The sequence below is a fragment of the Elaeis guineensis genome, chromosome 1, assembly GCF_000442705.2.
Source record: "Elaeis guineensis isolate ETL-2024a chromosome 1, EG11, whole genome shotgun sequence".
In the NCBI taxonomy this organism is placed as follows: Eukaryota; Viridiplantae; Streptophyta; class Magnoliopsida; order Arecales; family Arecaceae; genus Elaeis; species Elaeis guineensis.
Window position 1 is genome coordinate 6,965,121 of NC_025993.2, and position 17,744 is coordinate 6,982,864.

General features: G+C 34.1%; 1 protein-coding gene across 1 annotated transcript; it reads left to right on the plus strand.

Annotated features, from left to right (window-relative positions):
* The first annotated feature begins 830 nt into the window (after window positions 1-830).
* Window positions 831-3,876, plus strand: LOC105037797 (cytochrome P450 71A1). Its single transcript, XM_010913420.3, has 2 exons — window positions 831-1,813; window positions 3,160-3,876. The coding sequence occupies exons 1-2, from the start codon at window positions 920-922 to the stop codon at window positions 3,781-3,783; spliced, it is 1,518 nt and encodes a 505-aa protein (XP_010911722.3). The 5' UTR covers window positions 831-919; the 3' UTR covers window positions 3,784-3,876.
* The last annotated feature ends 13,868 nt before the right edge of the window (window positions 3,877-17,744 follow it).

The window sequence follows — 17,744 nt, forward strand, 5'->3', positions numbered from 1 at the left end:
TCTTCCAAATTATGTTTAGATCATAAGGTTTTGATGATAATAATCATACTTTCAAGGTAACAAATATTTTTCAAAAGAGTGAATCTGAATCAGTCAATTTATCTGGAAGTTCTGCAGCTGGATCTTCTACGTCTCAAATACTGGATGAGCCTACTTTTACAACTCCTAAAAATTATATTTACATGAACTTTTTCAGAAAACTACTCTATGAAGAACATTAAGTGCAGAATGGTAATATATTTTAATTATCCAAAATCTTATTTCAAATAAAGAAATATAAATTATTTTTATTCTCTATATAGGGAGTCGCCAACAATGCCATCGATGAAAAAATTACATTTGAGGTATTTTGCCATCGTATTTCTCTTTTTCCTTTATAAAATTTTTATAATCATGTTTTCAATATTTTTTTTTATATTTATACAGTTTAGACGAATATTCTGAAGGCACTATATATTGAGGATTTTTTTTGACTCTATCTTCTATTTATTAAGATCCGCAGTGTGCCGCAGATTACTTGCTAGGCAAGTAACTAACAAATCTCTCCACATAAATTCTCCTCTAATTTAATTTATTTTATTTATTCATTTTTTCGCTATTGGCTTGGAGGAGAGTTATTCATTTTTTGTGGCTTAATTTGGTGACAAATGGTTGACTTGCCACCTTAGCCTTCATTTACATCCAAAAAAAAAAAAAACAAACAAAAAAAAAAACACAAGGAAGAAGAAGAAAAAAAATATTAGCTTAATTTGGTCCAACATGTGCATAAAGCTTTCTGAAAAACCTTAGCGGTGTGTAACAAAAAAAAAAAAAAAACTTAGCGGTGGAAATTAACGGGAGCCCTGGTCTGTGCGGTACTCTGCCATAAAAGGACAGGGAAAGGGGGACCAAGAGGGGATACAAAGAAGATCACCAAACCATGTCTCCCTCCTTGGAACTTCCCTTTGAGCTGGTTCTCTTGCTCTTCCTCCCCTTTCTGCTACTTCTTAGCTTCAAACAATCCTTTTCCAAGAAGGCCAGACTACCACCATCACCACCAAAGCTTCCTTTCATAGGAAACCTCCACCAGTTGGGTCCTCTCCCTCATCGATCGCTCCAAGCCCTGGCAGAGAAGCATGGACCACTCATGCTTCTCCATCTCGGCCAGGTGCCCACCCTCATCGTTTCATCCGCCGAGATGGCCCGGGAGATCATGAGAACTCATGATCACATCTTTGCTAGCCGCCCTCCTTTGAAGGCTGGTAAGATCCTTTTGTTCGATGCCATGGACATCGGCTTGGCACCATACGGTGAGTACTGGAGGTATGCAAGGAAGCTTTGCATCGTCCACCTCCTTAGCAATAAAAAGGTGCAATCTTTTCGGCTCTCGAGGGAAGAAGAAGTAGCCTTTATGATCAAGAACATCTCTCGAGCTTCTATTACACCCGATCCTGTGAACGTAAGTGAGATCTTGCATGCCTTCGCAAATGATATGCTCTGCAGAGTTGTTTCAGGTAAATTCTTTAGAGAAGGTGGGAGGAACAAACTGTTTCGCGAATTAATAAGGGAGAATTCTGCTCTGCTTGGAGGGTTCCATTTGGGAGACTACTTCCCTTCGTTGGAATGGATGGACGTGTTCTTTGGGATGTGCGCGAGGGCCAGGAGAAATGCTGAGAGATGGAGTGGTGTTCTTGACGAGGTGATCAAGGAGCACGTAGATCAAGCGAAGGATGAGAAGCATGAGAAGGACTTTGTGGATGTGTTGTTGTCCCTTCAAAAGGATCCCGGTGTGGACTTGGCTCTCACAAAAGAAGATGTCAAGGCGCTCTTAGTGGTAAGTTCTCAGTGTCACTTATCATTGATCAAATTTACAGTAAAAATTTCTATAGTCAGATCGATCATAAAAAAAATTTATGATCAGATTGTGCTTATATTGAGATATTTATAAAAAAAAAAATAATTATATGATGTTTATCTAAACTGTTTAAATATCCATAGACTTTATCTATTTCTCTTTTCTTAATATTTTAATATACGCATAAGCGTGCACATCCATCCATTTTTTGATGGATGTTTCCAAAATATGTCCGACCATAATTCATTTCATGATCGATCCGATTATAAAAATTTTATCCCAGATTTATCTTGTAAATTTGTTAGTTGTTCTCAGCTTTAAGCGCACCTGAAGAAACTAACAGTAGTATTTGGCCTTGCAATTTTTCTTAACAAGTTGGGACTTTCATTCAATATTCTCCATGTATCCAACAATTAGTTTTTTTTTTTGGCTCATCAAGTTTTTCAATGATTGATTAACCTGACTAGAAGTTCAGAGGGAAGATGGTCCTAAAGTACTAATAGTCTTTTTATTTTAGGTTTCTTTGATCTCGGAAAATAAGAAGGGTGTGGACTTTGGTAAACGAAATGAATGGAATGTTCATCAAACTATTTGATGGTCCAACGCGACACTGGTCATTGGATCACTCATTAAGATGAACGAAAGCGGACCATGCATGAGTTGGTCTATGTCATGTGATGTTTACTTGATTGATAGTTGATCACCATCGCAAATAGGTTCTGCTTCTTGTGAGTATAAAATACTTAATATTGCTCATGAGATGCCCACAACTCAACCCTGTAGTCCTTGAACTTCAAATGAGTTTGGTTAAATGTTACAAATGTTTCTCCACCAGTATCTCTTTGAATTAATGAAACCTAAAGGTACTTTAAGGTTTCTTCCCTGGAAAAAAGTGATACCTGGAAAAAATTAACTAGTTCATGAGATATTAGAAGAACGAGATTGATACGTCAATCTAGATTCTAAGAACTAACGGTTAGGGATTTCTAATGAAAAAAAATCCATAATCTTATGATAGTATGCCCATCATTTTTTTAAAAAGAAAAAAATCAGTCTTGGTGAATATCTCCATGAACGATACTGTGAGTACCATCCCACTCTGTACATTTACTGAGTAATGAGCATTGTTTTTCCAACTAATATTCAACTAACTATTTTTCTGAAAAACCAATATGCAAATCACTATTGCACCAACATGTACTAGATAGTATATGTTATTTATCAAATCGATTGATTGTTATGTTTATAGTCTGATTATGGATGATCATTGGTGATTTGTACAAGTTTCAATCTATTCTTTTACTCATTAATTTCTTTCTTATTAGGATATGTTTGGTGCTGGAACCGATACATCTTACATAGTCTTGGAATGGGCCATGGCAGAGCTTGTTCGAAACTCGCAAGCGATGGAGAAGCTGCAAAATGAGGTTCAAGACATAGCTCCAGGAAAAGGCTTGGTCAGAGAGGAGGATTTAAGTGAGCTGAGCTATTTAAAAGCTGTGATAAAAGAAGTTCTACGATTGCACCCTCCGGCTCCATTATTGCTTCCAAGAGAATCCATGGATGATTGTCACATAGAGGGCTATGAAATTCCTAGAAGAATAAAAGTAATTGTGAACGGTTGGGCCATTGGTCGAGATCCAAAAGTTTGGGAGGCACCAGAAGAATTCCGACCTGAGAGATTCATGGGTAATCAAATTGATTTCAAGGGGAATGACTTCCAATTCATTCCATTTGGATCTGGTAGGCGAATTTGCCCTGGTATGAACTTTGCGATTTCTACGGTGGAGCTTGCACTAGCAAATTTAATACAATGTTTTGACTGGGAGTTGCCTCATGGCACGGCAAAGGAGGATCTAGATATGGTTGAAGCTCCTGGCCTCACAAACCCAATGAAAAAGAGGCTTCACCTGGTTGCAAAACCACGTGGCCACTACGTGGACCTGTGAGTGATGACCAGTTCCACTAAGAATAAGTATTAGTTTTTGTAAAAATAACTAATAATGACTACTTTGTTTTCATAATGCAAGCTTATGGAACTAGATTTTGTGTTTTGGTCCAAAGTTATATCCAATCTTCAATGCGGTAAAGATAGGAGAAAACATAAAAATAAAACGAGTGCCTGTCAACTAAAGGATACATTGGTAGTTTGTTGGCCAACTTTCTTAATAAGAGATTAATTTAATGTATCAAAAAATTTCCTTAAAAAGATAAGATAAATTGCCTTATCAAAGATATGATTGGGCTTTCTTATCTCCAATCTCATTATTCAGCTTTTATATCACATTACCTAAAATACTAGTTGGAAGATATTATTTATATTTATTTATTCTTAATAAGATCTATGATCTCCTAGTATTCAAATGACATGAGACTAGAAATATGCAAGGAATGCTGCTTTGGTGTGTCTCACCCCAATTAACCCCCACATTCTATCCAATGAATATGGAGATGGCTTGCCTATTGATGACCAAGCTAGTTTGAATTCCTTTATGCTTTTGTAACAATGAGGCTATGATGTCCCAGCAAAAGAAATTACAAGTGGTGAAGGTGCCTTCAAACCACTCAATTATACCCAACAAGCCATGAACCATGAGCAAGGCTACCGCACGGAGCAAGAACTTATGGAAGAGTATATGCATTCACCAAGCATGAATTCATGGCCTCAAATGGGCTTGTGTTATAATGTCTCTTAGTCTATAACAACCATGAACCAGGTTTTCTTTGATTCATTTTATAACAACCTCGGAACATCATCAAAAAAAAAAAAAAAAAGTTAGTCAAAAAATATTATTTAGATTCTTTTGGCCTCACATAAATAATCAAGTTTTTTCCAACGTATATCCAATGAATTAAACACGCACTAGCACATGCTTTCATATAAATATAGGCATGTTTAGTCTCACATAGAGTATATATTGGATAGGTCTTGAATGCATATACAAGGACAAGAGATCTAAATAGTATGTTCTGTCTAATTTTTTTTAGATAAGGTCATCAGCCATCATAAAATATTTAAGATCTTGTATACCTTCACAAAGGACATGCAATATGTAGAGTGGTTTTGGTGAAATTCTTTACAGAAGATAGAAGAAATAATTTGTTTCACAAACTGTTAGAGGAAAGTATTTCTTTGCTTGGAGGGTTTCATGTGGAAGATTTCTTCCCATGGCTAGAAGGGTTCTTCAAGTCAAGCACTAGAGACAAGGGGGACGCCAAGAGATGATGTATATATCATTTTTTGGATGACATAATGAAAGGCCATGCTTATCATATGAAGGATGACAATGATTTTTTGAACATATTATCTCTCCAAAAGAATCCCCCCATAGAGCAATATATAGAGTGGTTCTGGTGAAATTCTTCAAAGAAGAAAAAAGAAATAATTTGTTTTGCAGGCTATTAGAGAAAATTATCTCTTTGTTTGGAGTGTTTTATGTGAAAGATTTCTTTCTATGGCTAGGAGGGTTCTTCGAGTCAAGCACTAGCGATAAGGGGGATGTAGAGAGATTATATATATATATATATATAAAATTTTTTGGAGTGTTTTATGTGAAAGATTTCTTTCTATGGCTAGGAGGGTTCTTCGAATCAAGCACTAGCGATAAGGGGGATGTAGAGAGATTATATATATATATATATATATATATATATATATATATATATATATATATATATATATATATATATATATATATATAATTTTTTGGATGACATAATGGAGAGCCATGTTACCATACGAAGGATGATAATGATCTTTTGGACATATTATCTCTCCAAAAGAATCCTGTGATGGAGCGCCACCAAGCTTGTTTGGGCTTATTAAAATAATCCATTAATCCTATGCCATCCAATAGGATTCCCAAGAACACAAAGCAGATCAGGCCTACATTCTCGGTACTCAAAAGATATTTTTTGAGTGGATCAGCTCGAATCCCATAAAAAGGAAAAACAAAAAAAAAATGTGATCAAGTCTTTGTTTCTATCATACAAGAATGGTCTCGAAGTGGTCCGGTTGACATTAGCTGAGCTACACGTCATATTATATAATACAAATCAAATCCATGCAAATAATTTAGAAGATATATGTTTGAGGGTCCAACTTGATACCTCAATCCAATCCTACAAGCATATGCAAACAAGTGATTCGTTTCCATGTCTGCTTTCCCTGATAAAATCTTTTTCTTTGCTTTGAATTCAACTGATCGTGATGCCTTCTTTCGTTTCACAAGGCCCGCCTCATAACTAGTGTCCAGGAAAGAGGTATGCGATCGTCATAGATTTTTTTTTTTATTATTTTTATGAATGATACAAAACATGAAGTTGAAATTATGCTAGCGCTGCTGTCACGTGGTGCGACCTACAACCAAACAACATTTGGTGCTTCAAAGTCCTATATGGTGTACAAAAAAAAAAGAAGAAGAAGAAGAAGAAGAAGAAGAAAAAGAAGAAGAAGAAGAAGAAGGTCTTATATGGCAAACTTGACATCATCAAATTCGGCTCATATTCCAATTAAGTCCTTTTCTAAAGTGCGCAAGTTGAGGCTTTGCTATCAAAACATATGTGACGTTGGCTTGATAAATCTACATCTAGTTATCTTTCATATATTGCTATTAATTTAATTAAAAATTTTTATAAAATTTAGATTTATAAAAAAAATATTAGCAACATAAAATTTCCATCGCAAATATGATAATTTCCAACAAAAATTTTTATCATTACTAAATTAGCAACTATTTACAATAAAAATATTTTTATCACTAATAATTTAATATAAAATTTTAATATTTTTAAATTTATTTAAAAAATTATTTACGACCAATTATTTTCGTCGCTAATAGATTTTTAGCGACCAATATTTCAGCAAAAATAATTTCATTGCTAAAAATTTACCAAAATATTTTTAAAATAATTTATGAATATATATTTTTAATTTATATTTATAATATTTTTTATTTATAATTTATAAAATTAAAATAAAAAATTTATACAATAAATTTATAAATAAATTTTATTATTTTATTATATTAAATTAAAATTACAAGAGATCTGAAATAAAAATAAAAAGCAACATAAACAGACCATCAAGTGTCGGCATCTGCATAAGGAGAACGGACTGGGAAAGGGGAGCGCTCGAAAGAGCTCGGACCGACCTGCTACTGCCTCATCAGTTGCATCATCCACTCCATCTACGCCACCCGCTCCATCATCTGGGTCTAGAGCAGCTAGTACTCGTCGATGCATGTAGTCAACTCATCAGCTTGCCGCTCAGTCCACTGTCGATCCTCAGTAGTCTGCCTCTGCATCTCCACCAGCCGAGCATCGCAGGAAGTATGGATGTCAGCCCTGGACGAGCATGAGGATGAGGGAGCACTGATCCCATGCCCTAGACCCCTAACATAACAGGTCTCGTACCAAGCATCTGATCACAGATCTCATCATCTGTGGGTGCAGTTGATCCCTCAGGGGTAGGTTGGGATCTAATTCTTATCATATGATCTTAAAAATTAAAGTTATAGCTATTTTAATTTCATATTGAAAATCAAACTATAAATAAAAAATAATAATTAAAAAAATTTATAAAAAGCTCCTGGCTCCCCATCGTCCACTCTCCTGACCATCATTGGTGGGTCCGCTGGTAGATATCGATCATGCCAGAAAGCTCACCACTCTCTGCATTTCTCTACAATTTAAGAATAATTAATTAAAAAATTTTTAAATAGTTAGAGAGTTAAAATATGCTACTTAGAAATTACTTACCAGCTACTTCATATGACGAGCGAACGACCTCGAACCCCCACAATGCAACATGGTCTGTCTCGCCCGATTCGTGGTGTTCTAAGCACATTGTTTCTGTATAGTTAGCAGTCAAATTAGTAGGCAACAAATTAAATTTAAGAATAAATGATTCAATCATTAAACTCTAAAAAAAAGAAGTTTAGATGTATAACTTGATATATCGGATCCTCATAATGCTGGCATACGAGAGCCTAATCATTCATAGTGATGCTGTCATATGACCGCTGCCATGCTGCCTCCACCCAATGGTCCTACATCATATGGTACCAATGCTGATGAATGCGGTGGCGATACTCTTTAAAATGCAAGCATAAATGAGTGTCCACAGCTTGCCGCACGCAATTCTCCTCAAAATCAATAATATCAAATACACACTGTCAATAATAAATATTAGAAGAATATCATGCTAATTAAATATTCACAGTATAATTTATTTTATCTGTAACTAGGTATAGAAAAACTCTCTCTGAGCCTGTATAATATGATACCAATCGAAAAGCGTCACGGGGGCATAGCTGCGGCATATGATGTCCAGCTCGATCTGCCACGGCTCGCACCATCCCCTAATGGGCCTGGTGTAGTTGGGTGATATCTCAATACGGAGATGCTGTCTCAGATGCTCGCATCTCCAACACTCTAGAGCGAGATTCTTCAAGGAGTCTCGTCCTCGCCTCACCATCGATGGAGACTGATCTAAAACAGCAATAAATAAATCATTAGTATGATGGCTATCCAAATAAAAAAAATTAAATTTTATTATATAAAAAGTATAATAATACTTCTCGAATCTGCCTCACTTGGACCTACCTCATTGGGATCTGCCAGTGCAGGACCCTTTAGCGACTCTGTTGGTGTGACAGTAGAAATGGATGAAGATGCCTTAACCTCAGGGGTAGACTGCGAACGCGAACGTCATCGTCTGTCTCCTGATGCCATACCTATAATTTTTGACATATAAATAAATATAATATTAAACAATAATAGCAAAAAATAAATTATATTCTAATGAAGAGAATTATATCACATACCATTATTACAAGAGAAGATTCAACAAAGAATATTGATTTACTCATTAATATTCGTATCTTTCTCGATGTGTAGGTCCTTCTCTGAATCACAATAATCGACTAATGTATCATCTTCTATCTCATCGCTATTTATAAACTGCTTGTCGCCCTCTGACTCTTCAAGATTAAATATAAAATCAACTTCAACTTCACAGACGGCAGATCAACCCTATTCAAAAGAGCTATTATAACTTCTTCATCAACAAGAAGCTCGGCTAATATTTGTTCTTCTTCTTGAAAAGCTTCCTCTTCAAATAAATTTAAATTTTCATCCTTTTCTAGTTGGGTTGGTATGTCATATACGCCTTTGGTGTTACTCTTTGTACGACATGCCAATTATCTCAATACTTTAGATCCTTCAAATATATTACATGTTTCGCTTGAGTTGCTAATATATACGGCTCATTCTGATATCATGTTCATGCAAAGTTTACACTGATAAAGTATGGATCGATATGAATACCAATTTTTTTATTGCTAATATCCCACCATTCACACTGAAACAAGGATCCATACTTCAGTTCTATGATATCTATCAATATACCATAATATTCAATCTCTTCTCTTCCTTCATATCCTATCGTAGCAATCTCATTATTTTGAGTCCATCGTTGCATCTCAAGCTCTCTTGTGTGAAATCTCATTCCTCTAATGATATAGGATGCACAGTGGTTAACCCTTTGATCGGGGCCACATGCTAAATCATTCAACTTATCAGTTGCACCCTCTTCTTTATTGAAATACTTATATTTCATCTACACCATAACATAAAAAATGATGTTGGTTCAAATAAATTATTTTTATAATTATTAAAAATAACATATTACTAGTGCAACTTACAAGATCTCCAAACCATTTTATAAATTCTCTTTTATGTCGATCATCAGTATCCATATTATTCTCTTTGGATAGTATACTCTTGTGCTCACTGCAACAAGTCATGATTTTTAATTTTACATCAATATAAAAAAATTACTTAAAATATTAAAAAGTATGCTAAGATAGTACTTAATGAAATCTTCAATTTCTTCATAATTATTTAGAACGTAAAAGTATGTCTTGGATAGCTCATTTATATCCATAAATTTATAACTTCTTCCACCAATGGGTCGAACCATTTGTTTAAATATAAATAGTGTCGGTTCATTGTCACTCCATTCATAGTTTGGGTTATGATCTATACGATCGAATCTTATTTTGACATCGTCAAGATATATCGAGCAAAATATGACACACTCCGTAGCTATGTAGGCTTCCACTATAGATCCTTCAGACCGTATTTTATTGCACACATACTTTTTAGGATACATAAAAATTTATAAATAAAAATAAATTTAAATTTTAGAAGTACATTTATATCTTATAACTGATATGACAAAGTGCATATAATTTCTTTATCTTTCAATAGGATACATTCATCGATAATATACTGATCTGGTCAAAAGAACTTTCTTTGGAAGATAAATCATCAGAAGCATCATAATATCAAAAAGTGATAGTGAAATTTTTTTTTTAAACTTACAAAGAATGAGCACGATATCTTTCTCAAACTTTTTAAGTAAGTTAATTTTTAATTTTTGATAATATAATTTTTGAAAGAATACTCTCAACTCAATCAATATAGTTTGAACATCACCATCTAAATAGCCATGCATGATCACAAGAAGCAAGTATTGCATCATCACATGAGAGTCATGACTTTTTATGCCAGAGATATTACCGTCGTTGTTGCCAACACACCATGATACATTTGAAGCGTAAGCATCAAAAAATTTTATGATTTTGAATCATCTACAGAAACTTTTCTTTTTCTTACCAAATAGTGAATAACATGCAGGAGGCATAAAAAATCTATTATCTCGATGAATTAAATGCAACTCCAATTGGATTTCTATTTTCTGTAAATCAAGGTGAGCTTTTGTACTATCTTTTATTTTTTCTGAGATGTTCAATACTGTATCGATGATATTATCATAAATATTCTTCTCAATGTGTATTACATCCAGATTATGATAAAGTAGTAGCTGCTTCTAATACAGTAGCTTTAAAAAAATACTTCTCTTCGTCCAATTCAACTCAGCTTCAGTATGCTTTCACTTGTGAGTACCTGATATTTTTTCAAATTGGATGTTTCCAATGACTTAAAGTTATTTTAAAACTTTTGCTCCACTTAACTCTTTAGGTGGTAGATGCCGGTCGGACTTACCATCAAAGTATTGGTTGTAACGGATCCTCCAAGTGTGATTATCAGGTAGAAACCATCGATGACCCATGAAGCATATTTTTCTTCCATGCTTTAAATGTAAAGAGGACGTATCCTTGTTGCATATTGGACATGTCAGATATCCTTTGATACTCCACCTAGATAAGTTTTCATATACAAGAAAATCATTTATGGTCCATAAAATTGAAGCATGCAATTTAAAATTTTTTTGACTCATAGAATCATATGTCTGTACTCCATTTTTTTTATAGCTCTTTCAAATCATCGATTAACGATCGTAGATATACATCAATTTCATTATCTGGTACTTTCAGATCCAAAATCAATAGTGACATAAAAATAAATAGTTCTTTCATGCATTTTCAAGATGACACATTATATATAACTAGCATCATCGGCCACATGCTGTAGAAAGTACTCAAATTGTCAAAGGGATTAAATCCATCTGTCGCTAAACCAAGCCAGATATTGCGTGGATCACTTTCAAAGTGCGGATGCTTTGTATCTAAGTTTTTTCACACTATAGAGTCGGTCGGATGGCTAAGTATGTTCTCTTCTGGAACCCGCTGCTCATGATGTCATCTCATTTCTTCAGCTGTCTTTGTGGACATATACAACTTTTGAAGTCTTGGAATCAATAAAAAATATCTCAAAACCTTTTAAGGTATCTTATTTCTTTTTCTATTATCGATTTTGTATCTAGGCTCACCACATTTCGGACATTCAGTTGTCTGTTCTTTATTCTTATAAAATAATATACAGTCATTTTTGCAGGCATGTATAGGAATATAGTCAAGTTTTAATTTTTGCATGTATATTTTTGCTTCAAAATATGATTTCAAAAGTCTCTCTCCATCAGAAAGAACTGCTTTAATCAATACCAAATTTTGATCAAATGACTTCTGACTCCATCGGTTCACAGTTTTAATATGAAGTAATTTTATGAAAAACTCTAATTTGAAGAACTTTCCATAATTTGGATAGAGTGGCTCTCATTCATCCTTTACAAGCTTTGCAAACTATTCAAAAGTTCCTTCTATCTCAAGCCGAATATTATATTCATGATCAGAATTGCCTTCAGATGCATTAGTACTCATACGTGCATTTGAACAAACACCCTGATGTAAATCATCCAATAGTTCTTCTATACCATCATGTTCGATAGGTTCAGCAGTATCACTATTATCTTTAGTATCATCATCGTCATGCACAATATCATTCGAATCATCCTCTCCATGCCATATCCAATAAGTATACTTCTTGTCCATATCATAACGTAGCAGATGTTCCTCAATAAGTGTTATGTGATGATATACCATATTGATACATCTTTTGCATTGATACTTTATCCGACTAGCACTGTCAGCCTTATGCCATGTAAACTCCATAAAATCTCGAACATCTTTTCGATATTCAGACAAAAAAATATCTCTGACATTCATCCAATTTTTGTTGATATCCATCTAACAACAAACATAAAAATTAATAACAATAAAAAAATTTTCAGTGATATTCATCCGAATCGGATCCCGACCTGGATTTTGGACTAAATCCCGACTCGAATTCCAGACCAAATCCTGATCCAAATCCAGACATAGATCATTTTATACAAAATAGCAGTATTTAAGAACACAGACTGAACAGTAATACAAAAAATCTCCTTCCACCAATTTAATGTAGCAAAAATGCATAATCCTATTCATTTCAAATCATTACTAACAGGTGTGGTCTTATCCATTTCAAAAAAATAATAATCTTATTATTATTATTAATGGATATTTTATTTTATTATTATAAAAATTTTGATAGTATCTCTTCATGGTTCTCCAAGTATACGATGTGAATATGGTGCCTACGCAACCTATCCACCATATACCCGGAGAATAGTGGACAGATAGCTGCTGACTACCATATAATGAAATAAAATATCAACTATTAATAACAATAAGATCATTATTTTTTTAAAAAGTCTGAATACGGAATATTCAAGTGTCGATCTCGATTAAGATCGACTCTTGAATGAAAATTTACAGCTTAATGCAATTTAACTACCATCTCTGAATATACATTCAGAGATAAATTTCTAATTTATGAAAAAAGAGTACCTCTGTATTAAAATTTTTTCATCAAAAATTTTAATAAATTTTTTTCTAAAATAAAAATATTTTTATATTTAATTATAATAAGCAAAAGCATACAAAATAGTACATAAAATAATTAAATTATAATAAGCAAAAGTAATGTGCACTGTGCCAGTGGAACGATAAAAAATTTATAAATTTTAGTAGTAACATTAAAAAAATTATGTAATAAATATAAAATAAACTATAATTAATTGAGCATGCAAAATAATATTAACATAAAATAATAACACGAAACCCAATCCACATTTTAACTTTTAAATATATAATAAATGATTTTTTATTTTTTTTAAATATTTTTTACCTAAAAATACTTTTTCCTTAAATTTTTTTTTCCTAAACATTTTTTTTCTAACAATTATTTTTCCTCTAAATATATTATATCATGAATATTTTTTTTCTAAAAATTATTTTTTCCCTAAACATCATCCACCCGTGACCTGACCCACCCCCCACGGTGTCGCTACCGTCACCCACCCCCCGCAACCCACCTCCTGCGGCACCGTCGCCCTCTCCAACCCCTCGTGATTCAGATTCCAACTCGGACCCTGATCAAATCTCGATCTGGATCTCAATCCGGATCAGGATCTCGATCCAGATCCCGACCTCGATCTAATTCGGATTTCGATCCGAATTCCGATCTGGATCCCAGATCGGACAGTTCATATGCATTAAACATTCATTGAAGGATTTGGCTAATTCTAGTTAAAACATTAAATCCTAATCACAAAATTTTGTATGCATTAAATTATAAAAAAATATGCATTATATTATAACAAGCAAAAAAAATTAAATTATAATAAAAAATATTTTATTATTAATCAAATAACAAAATATTTGATTAATATTTGATTAATATTTTTTTTCTTTTTTTTCCCCTCGTTTCTCCCTTCCCTTCCTCCCTCCCTGCCCTGGCCAACCTTCCTCCATCGTCGGCTGACCTACACCCAACCCCCTCCAGCGCACCACCCATGGCCTCACCCCACCCATCGTGCCACCCCCTCCACCCTCCAACCCCTCAACCCCCGTGTCACCCTCGGTCGCCCACCCCCACACCACCCTCTGGCCTCCCAGCCCCCTGCAACCCCCTCCACCCGTCGTGCCACCCCCTCCGCCCTCCGACCTTTCAGCTCCCGTGTCGCCCTCGGCCGTCCACCCCCACCCTGCAACCCCATTCGCCCCCGACCCCTCGATCTTCGTGTCATCCTCGACCGCCCACCCCCATCCCTGTAACCCCCTCGACCTCCCCTCTCGTGTCGCCCCCGGCCGCCCACCCCCACCCCTGCAACCCCCTCTGTCGCCCGACCCCCTCCCCGCCCCTGTGTCGCCCCCGACCGCTGACCCCCACCTTTGCAACCCCCTCCACCCCCCAACCCCTCGGCCTTCGTGTTGCCCCCGATCGCCCACCCCCACCCTTGCAACCCCCTCCGCCTCTTGGTGGCCTGATCAACCAAAAAAAAGGGTGGGAAGAACCCTTACCTCCGATGGACGGCAATGGCGGTGGCGGAGAAGCCCACGACAACGGTGGTGGACAGCAATGGCGGCAGTGACGGTGGAGACGCGATCGCCGATGGGAAGAGAGTGGGGAGAGCTCGCAGAGGGAGAGGGAGAGGGTTTCGTGGGGGAGAGGGAGAGGGGGGAGAGCTCGGAAGGGAGGGTGGAGAAGGAGGGGGGAGGGAGAGGGTTTCGCGCGAAGGGATGTCGACTTGACATATAATAAATGAATAACTATTAGCGATGAAAATTTTTATCACTAATATGCTTATTCACGATGAAAACTAATTTTCATCGCTAATAAGGCCCGCCAAAAATTCTCTACTAAAAAAATTTTTCTCTAAAAGAATTTCACCCAAAAAATTTATTAAATAAATTATTGGTGACAAAAATAAAAATATGCATTGTTAATAAGTGTATTAGCGATGAAAATCAATTTTCGTCACTAATAAATACTGCCTAAAAAATTTTTTTTCTCTAACAATTTTTTCTTCAAAAAATAAAAAAAATTATTTTTAAAATGATTTTATCGATGAAAATTTTTTTCATTGCTAATAATTTTTTTTTCATTAACAATTTTTTTCTTCATAAAAATTAATTAAAATAATATTTTTAAAACCTAATTATCGATGAAAAATAAATTTAAGTTGCAAATAATTTTTTTTTTAAAATTTTTAAAAAAACTTTTAGACTATTTATGATGAAAATTCAGTTTACATTGCTAATAATTAAAAAAAAATTTCATCCCAAATTTTTTCAGTCTAAAAAAATCTTTCCAATAATAATTTCATAAAAAAATAATTTTTGATTTTTTTCACCAAGAAAATTTTTCATCCAAAAAATATTTAACAAAAAAAATGATATTAAAAAATATTCATGATGAAAAATAAAATTAATTTTCTTTAATCTAAAAAATTTTTGATCTAAAAAAATTTTTCAAAATAATTTTATCGAAAAAATTAATTTTCTATTAATCAAAAAAATTCATATAAATAGTTAATTTGTGATTTTTTCTCTCAAAAAAGCTTTTTCTTCCAAAAAAGTATATAAAAAATGTAATTACGATAAAAACTTTAATTTACATCGCTAATAATTATTATAAGAACAGCTCTTCAGCTTTCGCAATGAAATGGGCACTATGAGAGATCGATAATTTTAAGGTCTTCGATCTTCAAGGTGCTTATCTTCTTCTTAGAGTCCTCGTTCCGAAAGTCAGAGTACGAAAATATCGCGGTAATTCTGAGATCATAAGAGAAATCTATCAAGATTGAGATTTGGAGGATAGAGTAGGGACAGAAAGTTAGAGATCCAGAAGCTCGTATATTGCATGTGAGGATCGAGTTTGAGAAATTTAAGAGAAATCGTGTGAGTATCAAAGAGCAATTAACTAGAATCAAAATATACCTGCGGGTAGTGCAAGTTGTATTATAAAGTACAATCTCATATTTATGCTTTGCATTAGTAGGAAGATGAGTGCTCGTATTGTTTGTCTTCTCATTATTGAAACTCCTATAGAGATACATTTGAGCATCGATCGAATCATCTGGCAGGTTTTTATAATTTACCCAAAACCCATCTAATCATGCTATTCTTTTAGGGTCTAATATTGGGTATAGGCATAGAGTTTTTAACTAGATTTGAGTTTAGGTTTGATAGGGATCTATCTTAATCATATGTTAGGTTTGGATATGGATATTGCCAATTAAACTCATCTTGTATTCAACTCACAGTCACCTCTACAACTACCCCATCCCTGATTTAATTGGGAAAATAAAATCATTTTAGATGTTTTCAATGCATGTGATTTGTGCACGTTGTGCCAGTAGCTCGTTCTGAAAATTGATCTATAAGTACCCACACATACACACCAATTAATGCAACATATTGTGCACCTAATTAATCAGCATTTGGCATATGTGTTTAAGACACTTATCTTCAAACAATGACTATTATTATTTTAGTTTATTGTTTTGCTGATTATAATCACTACAATAAAAATGATCAATAGCAGCATTTTTAGATGTCGCTATAGGCTGATATATGTAAGTGTCCTTAAAGTTTCAATTCCATTATACATAAGTACCTTTAAAATTTTAATATCGGCATTATCGATAAAAATTATCAAAAAAATAAACCATATATCCTGGAATTAGAATCAAGGGAGCATTAAATCATTAGTCTCTTGTTTGAATGGTTAGCTCTTAACCATCAAGCTACTATTTGTATTATTAGCACATAAAAATAGTTTATTCAACTTATTAACATACATACATATCATTAAATAAGTAGTAATGCTAAGAATATATATGTATAATAAGATATTTTATGGGATCGGTATGATTAAACTAAGTTCTATTTAAAAATTAATAATTTGAGATTTAACAATAATTTTTTAAAATATCAAAGATTATGATATTATTGACCGACATATTAGTTAAATAGTATAATAGTAGTTATGGTTTCTAGCACTTCAAGTTATATGCCTTAAAATATAAATTTTTAGTGGCATTTATAATAAAATAATATTAATAAAAAAATAGTTATTAAAAGATAACGATATTTTTACTAAAATATAGTAAAAAAAAATTTTAACGCCATATAATAAGAAATACCATAAATAATTTACCGCCAAAAGTCATTTTTGTTGTAATGAATATTAATTAATAACTAATACATATAGTTAGGGAGTAGTCAATTAAACAAGTGCAGGTCAGGTATGACCATACATATACCCAAACCCAATATATATCTCTTAGAACCAAACCCAAATCCAAACTAAATTAGAACTTTGTAACCATATCCAAATCCAAAAAAAATTGGATATCAGGTCAGGATTTGGTTATGTAATAAGTTATTTTACTTTATTTTTTATTATCCTTGTAATTATTTGATGCATCGAAAAGCTACCCCATGAAATGTGATCCACAACAAGAAATTGACATCAAAACACACCTGAAAATATTTCTTTTGTTATGTCAGGATTAAACAGGAGGTTATCCAAGCAATACAATATTTCTTTTGTCATGTCTGGATGCCGGACCCTTGGAACGGAACTTTCATAACTCTCATTCTCAAAAATGCTATCTGTTGCGGCCAATCCCCTCGTCGTTCGATCGCCGGTGTCGCGCACCTGTAAGAAAAGTCCTCATAGATCGGAGATGCCTCCGGCGAGAACCCTCTGATGG

Excerpts from the sequence above, each read along its gene's own strand:
- LOC105037797 (XM_010913420.3), top strand. The coding sequence starts at position 920 with ATGTCTCCCTCCTTGGAACTTCCCTTTGAGCTGGTTCTCTTGCTCTTC. Across the intron at positions 1,814-3,159 it reads ATGTCAAGGCGCTCTTAGTG|GATATGTTTGGTGCTGGAAC; the intron begins GTAAGTTCTCAG and ends CTTTCTTATTAG.